At 38.6% G+C, this 10,555-nt stretch overlaps 1 protein-coding gene across 1 annotated transcript in view; it reads right to left on the reverse strand.

Moving 5' to 3' along the window:
* The window catches only part of AHR (aryl hydrocarbon receptor), a 42,021-nt gene extending 34,383 nt beyond the window's left edge, over positions 1–7,638 (reverse strand). The window contains exon 1 of the mRNA XM_031674183.2: positions 7,429–7,638. Within this exon, the coding sequence (XP_031530043.1) occupies positions 7,429–7,493 (65 nt within the window). The 5' untranslated portion in view covers positions 7,494–7,638. The remainder of the gene's footprint in view (positions 1–7,428) is intronic.
* Between the last annotated feature and the right edge of the window lie 2,917 nt (positions 7,639–10,555).

Genomic DNA, 10,555 nt, shown 5'->3' on the forward strand with positions numbered 1-10,555 from the left:
ATAAGGAAGGGAGAGGAAAAGACTGAGTGAGGAGAAGCTGCAAATGACTTGGATTTGTGGCTTAGGATAACAACTATATTTCCTAATGGAAGGTATGCCAAACAAAGAGAAAAGAGACTTGAGGATAGACCTCAATGATGCCACGTTTAGTATAAGGTTGAGGAAAGGGTGCGAGCAAAGAGGATGGAGGAAGAATGATAAGGCAGACAGGAAAAGAACCAGAGTAGAATACTCTGGAGGTCACAGAACAAAATCATATGCACAAAGGAATTAATAAGGTCATGGCTGGGAAGCACCCACTGGACTTGCATTTCAAATCCACTGCTGTTAAAGCTGAAGTAACAGATTTGACACACTGTTTCATTGATTTTTGTGAGAAATATTCAGAACTATTTTGTGAAAATAATTTGTATTTACCTACACATATTAAAGATGCATCGAATAATTAAAAGTAAGAGAGTAATTCTGTGTCAATTACACTTGCCTTGGGTTATACTTACTTTTACTTTTATACTGTCTTTAAACCTATGTCAAAACATACTGCCAATCACCTATTTAAATAAAAAGCTTCATTTGCAATATAGATAAATGTCGCCAAAATATTGGATTTGAGATATCGGGACCTCAGACATCTCCTGAAAGAGAGACAATGTGGCTGTTGATCAGGCAAAGGAGCACTTTATTAATTTTTAAAACTTAACCTCAAAAATCTTGTCTCAACCCGTAAATCAAAGCTGTTGTGAAATCAAGACTTTAGCTGACTGCATGCCACGCTTCTGTTCAGGAGCCCTGCGTGCCGTAAGTACTGGTGGTAACAGGCCTAAAGGCATGTCCAATGCCAGTCTGCATGCTGTCTTTAAAGCCTTTTTAACATCCCAGGCCAAAATGTCTGTTAGGCTCGTCACTTGCGCCCAGTGTTTGAAACGAAGTTGAAAACTGTAACAAACCAATTTTATCATAAATTACTGTAATCATAAATGTTTGTATTTCTATATGACATTTACCATAAAACCTCAGAACGACATGCAAAGATATAGTTTCAGTGATCCTGTGAGCTTAGGCTGACATTTTCTAACAGAGATTACCTATCACAGTACTGAGTTTGTTCTATCAGCTTTTCCTCTGGGTGATTTAATCTACTCTCGTTGCTTCAGTCTACTTACCAAAGGCTTGTTTATTTCCACCCCTGTACCGGGATGTCCTCACATTCATTACTTTTCAGAATTTGGGCACCCATTCTCTGCATCTACAATGGTACAACTCTCATTCCAACACCTAGGAAACTGAAGGCTCATTCCTCTTTAGTAAATCTCCCTACCATACCAACTACACCCAATAAGCCAAACTCTTAAACCCACTCATTTTTCATTTCCTCTCCATGGCTTCAGTCCATATTTATTTATCTCTGAATATAAATGTTGAATGTTTACAGTCATAAAGTACATGCTTAATGGGATATTGGAGAGTGATCTGTGACAAAGTCAAATTTCATTGTTTGGCTGAATACAGCTAGAAATTTTACTTCCCTATATGAGGCAAAAAACGTCTACAAAAACTTCTGAGAATTCTAGCTGGCAGTCACTTGTAATGAGTCAGAATTCTTCCGTCACTCTCCTGCTGCCACTCTGCAATTGCGATGAGGCCATCCCTTTCACTCTTTTGCTATGCTTAAGGAGCACTGATGAGGTATAAACTGTGTATCATCTTTAGCACAAGACTTTAACAGTGAAAGCCTGGAACACGAAATATACCCTAGAAATCACTGTTACTTCCAAAATCCTAAAAAAATTATTAAGAATATTCCTTTTTCTCTTTTTTGATTATACATTTTTTAGGGTCATTTCCCTTGGAACCCACATAAAATACATCTACCACACCAAGATCACTAAAACATTAGAAATTTTAAGTGGTGGTCAATTGTTAAATTAGTAAATACTCTCATATACCTACCATGTGCCTGGTGCTAGGAAGCTCTGGTTGTTACAAACACAAATAAAAGATAGACCCATCTTTAAAGAGCTTATTTTTCTTACTAGAAGGTGATACATTCCATAACAAGGCAAAAATCAAACACAGTGTACTGCTCAACAATATAGGTGCCCTAATAGTGATGCTGGAGAGTTCAGGAAAGTAAGAGCTCAGATACAGGCAGTGTAATGGGGGAAGGTTTCACTGAGATGTGGCTTCAGGTCCTAAAGACAGGTGAATAAATCGGTTCCAGTTTCACGATAGCAGAGCAGATCGCTTTCTACAACTACCCCTCTCTTCCAGAAAATCATGCCAATCAAGGAAAGCAGGGACAGAAACACAAAATCTGTCTTGTATAAACCGAAGAGATAGCTAAACCCAGATAAAAATAACATGAAGATTAAAAAATAGGTAAAAAAACAAAATCAGTGATAAGAGAACAGGAAGGAAAATGTAATCATGGTGTACTACTTAACTCAACAGTTAACAATATTTACAGTTAAAAAATAATGGACTACTGCAAGTGAATTTAATCCAAAACTGTGATTAAAACTACACTGAGAGGACAAAGGAGAGATGAAACAACCGTAACTATCATTAACAACCGTAACTATCATTAACAAAGCATCAACAGATAATGCCAAGTAGGCTAAACTTAACATTATAAACATTTTATTCACTTCTTAACATGCATGTGTTATTTAATCTGAATGCTTTTCAAAATAATATTTCAAAGAAAATAAGGTAAAAGAGCAAACTGAAAAATATAAGACAAAGAAAATCAAAATGTAAAGGACATCTCAAGCAGAAAAACCTGCAAACCTACACAGTAGTACTCCACACACACAATCCCAACACAGAAGTTCAATTACCTACCGCACTTTTTTGCCTAGGAAACTGACAATATTTTTAAAGCAAAAGCACAGGGACACAGGCATTCCCACAGACTGCCAATAGGAATGTAAATTTTTGCAGAGTAGTCTGACCGTATGTTTAGTATTTGGCTAATTCTTGAAAGTATACATAACTTAGTACCCCAAATTTCCACTTACAGGAATTTTTCCTAAGGATGAACTAAGAATCTGCACAAAAATTCACATATCTTAAAGGTATTCTCTAAAGTACTAGTTGAAATATTTGAAGGTTGGAAATAACAGAATTTCCACCTCAAAATAAATTATATAACATTGACAGAAGGGAGTACTATGCGGCCATTGAAAACAATGTTCCAAAGGAGGCGAGGTAGGTAGCAAATCAATAAAAATAGGAGGAAAAGACTAAGAAGAAATAGCATGAATGCAGGTATGGAGATAAACACAAATCACATATGGGAAATGGTAAATAATTTATTTCAGAACACTATTTGAGGAGAAACAGTGAGCCTGAAGGAAATCCCTAGTATATGGATGTACTGTATGCATCACTGAACCTATTCACCTGGGCAGTATTGTGAAGTTGGTAAGAACATAAGCTTTGGAGCCAAAAGACCTGGAATCAGATATTCAAACTCAGCCTTTTCATTTACCCCCTAACAATTCTGAATATGAACTTCAGGTCCCTACCTATACAACTGAAATAAAAATACTTTTTCATACCACTATCATAAAAATGAAATAAAGTGATGTGTATAAAGCACTGTGGACATCTGTGTCACAGTAAGTACTAACAAATAGCTTTTTGTTATATTAAACCACCATGCAAAAAAGTCAATTTTAAAGTACAGAAGTAGAAAAGTATTGTTGTTAAAGATTTGCATGGTACTAACTTCTAAGTAATTGTCTTAATTACATGCACCGATGAGCACGTACCATGTAAGTGTACTCACCAGTGGAGCAGCACATTTCACTATACACAAAGGAGAACACAATCATATACTGCCTCTTACTGTTTCACAAGAGAATTGATTGTTTCATGATAATGTAAGCTAAAATTATTTAAAGAATAGAATTTATGTTTCTGTTTCATCTATATCATTAGCAGTCTTTATAGCTTACAAAACACTTTTATTCTGCTAATTTTAGTTGTGAGAGTAGCAGTGTAGATGTTGACTGTCCTGCCTCTTCGGTCAATCATTTGCCTAGATCTACAGAAGCAAGGAAACTAGACCTCATCTTTTAGTTTAGATGTAGTGCTTTTTCAATTTATATCTCATTGTTTCCTCTTTACACCATTTTTTATAAATGTTACCAATAAATAAACATTTTGACTTATTCATTTCATAGTTCTAATATGTAAGAACTTCTATAGTCATTATGTATAAACTATCCGAACAAAGCTATTTGGAAGAAAAAAACAGTGGAGAAATAATTACGTAACCGAAAAGACCTACCCTTTTATTTTAGAAGCTATTTAATAAATGGTATCATAGTATATTTATATCAAATATTTTCAGGAAAACATTACATAATTTTATACAACTAAGTAGATATTATATAAGTCAGGGTCACTAGAATGAACAGCAATTTAGCAAACAAAGCAAGGAAGACAATGCTTTTATACAATTGTTATTAGTGTGTTAACAAAGTGAAAAGGATCAACTAAGGCTAAAAAGTTATTTCTAACTCTGACACTTCATAATGACTGGCTTGATCACCACTATTGCTGATAACATTTTAAAATATATATTTCATTTACTCCACACCTATTATTTGCCCACATAAAGCACTAATTTTCTAGAAATACAGTAAACCGAAATAACACTAAAACTTTTTATGTATTAATAAAACTGAAAAAGTACAAAAATACATCCAAAGTTATTATTATTAGGAAGAAGAAAAACCGACTCTATTTAATTTGATAGAGTGCTTTTACCTATCTTCGTGAGACAAAGTAATTAAAAGAAATGAACAAAAAGATTTTCATCTCCAAAGAAAATAAAATAATAGGATTTAAATTAAAAAATGTGTTCTTTTAATTAAATTAAATTAAATTTTTTGAGCAGGGTTATTTCAAGGAACATTTTAAGGAAAGTTAGAGTAGAACCTATTACTAAAAGTATCTTTGAAAGTTTCTTTAGCAGCATGGATCGGATGTAAGATTGCTTCAGATCCTTCAATTTTCCAACTTTCATTACCCCAAAAAGAAAGAAAACATTTACTGAGAGTCTATGATGTACAAGATACTTTAGTGGGATTAAATTTAACATATTTAAGATGTATCTCCTACTAGTAAGATAACTTTCAATGTTTGACTTGCCACTAGGGGGAGTTTATCTTGTTTAACAAATTCAGTTGAAGACTGGAAGAGTTTCAGGTTAAAATTTTGTCACCTACTTGACTCCAAAATCTCATGGAATTGTATACGTAAATAGCCACCTTATTGATACTCTAATAATTATGCTACAACATATTTTCTCTTCGAGTAAAATAAAATGGCTCACTTAAGGGGTCAAAGTTAAATATATCTCAATAACATTTTCAAACAAGATGAATTCTTCTGACGGTGTGCCAACGTATTATAGAGCCCATTAGCTACAAACCAGCAATTTAACAACAACAACAACAACAACAACAAAAAACCACATTAAACTTAATACTGGGTTTATGACCCCATTCTTAAAATGAATTCTGATTAACAGCACTTTAAGTTAACCATTTTTCATTCAGGTAAAAACAATTTGAAGTGACTGTATGAATGCCAGGCTTTTCTTATTGAGCAACGTAGTAAAACTTCAAGGCATTCATATGATTAGAAGCAATGCTGATGCTCAATGAAGATCTGATAAACATCTAAATTAACTAAAATAAAATGAGGGTGAGTGTGGAAACACTTTATTTGTATCACAGGAGATTATTAAACAGAATATATTAAAGTCTTAGAAAGTAAACTAAAATGTGAAGATAAAATAATTAAAGATACATCTTACACACATTTTTTAAAAGTACAGTAATGTGTTTAAAGGGAAAATATTTAATAAAATTTAATGAGAAGCCAAAAATGCTAAACTTTATAATGAATACAAAATTAAAGCATCTGATTTAAACCCAAGATATCTCTATTATATATTATGCTAAGTGTACTGTTGTATTAATAAATACATAGGACAGGTGTTTGGGATGCCTCTCAATTTTAAATAGCCATCAAACACAAAGTCAAATCAGACAAATACATTATATATAAGAAACCACTCTATAAAATATCAAGTATTGTAAACCAATGTCACAGAACTACCAAAATACAAAACTGCTGACTCGGCAGTATTCCTAATGTCAGCCACACTGCAGGATAAGACTTCCAAATTTTAATCAGTTTATTTATAGATGAATATCCTCTGTTAATGCCACATCTAGATCTGAAGGACTATAATCATTGAAATTCTAAAAGGATATTAAAACTCCAGAATAATGAAACTTTTAAATTGGTTTTAAATATTAATGTTAAACTGTTATTTTTCTGGTTTGGATTAATGACCTAAATTAAGCTTTAAGCCAAATGCACACTTCTGGTTTGTTCTGAGTAAAAGTTTAATGTGTCTTAAATTAGTTTATGAAAATCTGAAAAATGTGAAGCAAAATAATTCAGGAATAGTAGTTAGGAATAAACACACGAATACTGCCAACTCACAGAAATAAATGTCTCAAGCGTGAATTTTTTTTCTTTTCTGAAAAAAAAAAGTACTTGCCATCTCATACAAATAACTTACCAAAACAAACAAACCTGTTTGTAATCTATCAGAATTGACAGAACTTGGAGGGAGAAGGAAAAGGGACTTAGAGAACGATGCTAAAAATGAAAACATCTATCTCAATAATTCCAGAGCCATATCTTTTACTTTACAGACCCTAAAATCACCCCAAAGTGATAAGAAATCTCCCCCAAAAGGTGGCTGAAAAATACAAATCCGCTACTGTATCCTGTCTACTGCTCTTACTCAAACCTGCTACCATCTCTACACATTTTACAGATATATTTATGCTGAGCGCTATAAAACTACTGCCAAATAAGTAAATATAAATGCAACAGAAAGCCAGCTGCACCGGACAAAAAAAAGTACCTTCAGAAGCACTCTGCCCCTTTCTTGCAGACAGCACGTGTTTAGCTCATTAAAACATCTCATCCTACCAGAAGTGAGAATTGTGACCGTCCTCTAACCTAACCGAGGAGGATATTAAACGTAAAAGGGGATTTCAAGACGGGTTTAGGGTAACTAATCCACCAGACCCACAGGGCAGACCAGAGCTGTCAACAAATTACGACCACAGCACTGTGAACAGTGCTGCAAATGGGTGGGGGGTGCACTGAAGACCTCGGCGGGGGAGGGGCACAATTTTTAAACTGCAATAATTTAAACGTGGGAAAATTCAAGGCCGGGGTTTCTTGACCCGCCTCCAAATCTCGATTTCAGGGACTGCGTCTGGAAGGGACCTAATCCCCGCACCACGGAGATTTGGGGGCGGGGTGCGGCCGCCTCCCGCACGCGCGCGCCCACCCCCTCACCGAGGACGCACTCTGGACACTCACGTTTTCTGCACGGGCTTCCGCCGCTTGCGACTGGCGTAGGTGATGTTGGCGCTGCTGCTGTTCATGGTGCCCGGCTGGCGGCGGCTCCTCCCCGGGCGCGGACCGCCCGGTCCCAGAGACCCAGCGGCGGCCGGCGCCGGGCTCCACACAGCCGCACCCGCTCCACCTGCGTCCTTCCCGGGCGGTGGCGAAGACGCCGCACCCTCTCCGAAGCCTCAGCTCCCGCAGCCGCGCGCGTCCAGGTGAGCCGCCCGGGCCTGGCGCCGGTGGGAGAGGGGCGGAGACCCGTGAGAGAGGCGGCGCAGGTGCCGTCTACTCCAGCAGAGGCGGCGCGGCGCTGCCCGCAGGTGAGGCGGACCGAATGGAGGAGGAGCCTGGGCCGCCTCTTTGGAATCCCGGCCTGGGTCGCGCTTGTGGCGCCGCGCCCCGTGACCGTCGCCGCGGCCCCTTGGGTGAGGGAGGCGCCGCCGCACTGCTCCCGGGGCTTCCCCGATCCCGGGTGCTTCCCGCCTACGAAGCTCGGGCTCTGGCCGCCGCTCCCGGTGCCACCAGCTTCCGCTCGGCTACGCGGTTGCCTCTGGTCCGAGTCGGTGCTCTCGGTCACACGCTCGGAACCTTGCGTCGAGTGGACTCGCCCGGCGCTGCCTCCCGCCGCCGATCGCACCGGCTGAACAGCAAAAGCGCCCCCGACCTCTCTCCGGCCCCGCCCAGCCCCTCGTAGCCCCGCCCCATCCCACTTGGCCCCGCCCTTCAGTATATTTTCCCTTGAGGGCCCCACCCTCCCTGAACGTGATGACGTAAGACGTAATGACGCCCCCTCCCCCGTAGCCATCTTCTTGAGGTCAAGGGGAGGAATCTGTGGACACATTTCCAGCCCTGGGAGGCGTGTGACAAGAAGTTACGTGTAGCCAAACTCTTTGTAATTAGACAATCCCAAGGACCGACATGCCAAATATTGAGCTTTACTTCACCTGTATAAGAGATAGTGACTCAGCTAACTTTTGGTGAAGAATTACACTGAGCTGGCAGGTAAGCATTTGGAACTCTAAATTTTCCTAGAGGCTTCAGGGGACCACATCTGAGTTAACTTGAAGGCTAAGCGTTTATTGGTCTTTTTGTTTTAGTTTGTTTTTTATCTCCATAAGAGACAGTATAGTATCTATTCCCCAGCCAGAAAAACTCATACTACAGTCAGATTTCAATAAGGTGGAAATTAAGAAGCAAGGAAGAAAAACAGCAGAAGACTTTGAGGATAAGTAGTCTAGCATGACTGGAGAGAGGAGCTGGAAGTGAGAATCAGGGATTCTACGATAAAATCATAAAGCCTTGATGAAGAATCCAGATTTTATTCTGTAGTCAGTGGACGCCTTTTAAAGATACATAGCAGGAAAGTGACATTCTAGTATCTTGGAAAAGTCACTCTGGAAGGAAAGTGCAAACTGAATTATAGGAGAGCAAGACTGAATGTAGGGAGAGTAGTTGGAGAGGTGTTGAAATAGTCTGGTAAAAGTCTAGGGAAGTGACAGTGGGATGGAGAAAAGAAAGAAAAAATAGATAATAAGGAAATAGATGGAGAGAGCACAGATGGCTCCCAGATTTCTGACCCTTTCTGTGCTGTTAACTAGGACAGTGAACACAACCAGAGGAGTATGTTTGCTTGTCAGGAGCAAACAGCATCCAGACTGAGCTGTCTAGACATCTCACACCATAGCCATTCATACATTTGAAAATGTTGTTAAGCCATTTCTACCTGGTGTTTGTTACCTCAAATTCAGAACATCAATAAATTGAACTCATCATTTTCTTTAGCTGAAACTTTGCTCTGTCATTGGCTCAACCATTCTCCAATCAACCTATGAAACACCCTCAACTCCCCTACCACTTATATATAAATACTCCAGCAAATACTATTAAATTTTGTGCTTTGAAATCTCCCTATTCATCTCCCTCCACCTGCCCAGCCCAAATGTCATACCATTTGGGGTTCCTACCTGAATATTGTGGATGATATCCACTCCACACATTAATTCCATCAAGAGATATTTTGAGGGTAATGCCTATGTGCCAGCAATTCTGATACTACTGAGGAGACAATAGTGAACAAAAACAGGAAAGTACCATACTCTCAGGGAATATTGCAATGGTGAAGTACATGATTCAGCATGGTCTTCTGGCAGATAAATTTGACTTAGTTATTAGACAAAGATTGGCTTTCCCAAACTCATAACAACTGAGTTGAGGACTGAAGAATAAAGTAAGATCACTTAGGAGAAAAGAGGGAAAGAACATTCCAAGCCAATGAAACAGTACAAGCAATGTCCCTTTAGTGGAAAAGAGCCTGGCAAATACGAGAAACTAAAACAAGTTCAGTATGAGTAGGGGAGAAGGGCACAAACGATCAAGGTTGTGTTTGAAAATATCACCGTATCTGCAGGGTATCAAACAGATAACAGAAAGAAGAGCAGAGTGGAGTGGAAGTAATACTCCTTAGGAAACCAGCCAACAGGTGACAATCAGTGATTACCAGGGTGGAGGTGATGGTGTAGATGGGGAAAAAAATCAAACAGGTCCCATAGAATTTTGGGAGATCCTGAAAGATGGAATGGATATATGACAGGGAGGGAAGATGATGTGTCAAAACATAGTAATAGTTTTTTGGACTATGTATCTGGTTGTGTGGTAATGTCATACACTGGTGGGAAATTATTAATTGAGCTCTGGATCTCTTATGTTTGAGGTACTCTTGAGACATCTAAGATGTCAAGTAGGTAATAGAATATAGAGGTTTATAACTCAAAGATATATAACCTGGAAATATCAATCCAGAAATCATTTGCATTGAAGTGACAAAAAAGAGAGCATGAAGGCCGTAGGGTGCAAATATATGCTAGAAAAAGAGAACTGGGCCCCAAAGAACTTCAATAAGTAATATTTAGTAACTGGATAGAAGATGATTAACCTGTAAAACTGACTCAAAAAAAGTTGCTAAAATGGTAACAGGAAGATAAGATTATCTTGTCTTGGAGGACAAAGGGGAAAAATGTCAGTGGTTCACAGTATTGAATGCTGTTGAGAGGCTCAAATAAGATGAGAACTGAAAATGTTTTTTCTGCCTTCTCAACTTGGG

Source organism: Vicugna pacos, chromosome 7, assembly GCF_048564905.1.
Source record: "Vicugna pacos chromosome 7, VicPac4, whole genome shotgun sequence".
Lineage (NCBI taxonomy): Eukaryota > Metazoa > Chordata > Mammalia > Artiodactyla > Camelidae > Vicugna > Vicugna pacos.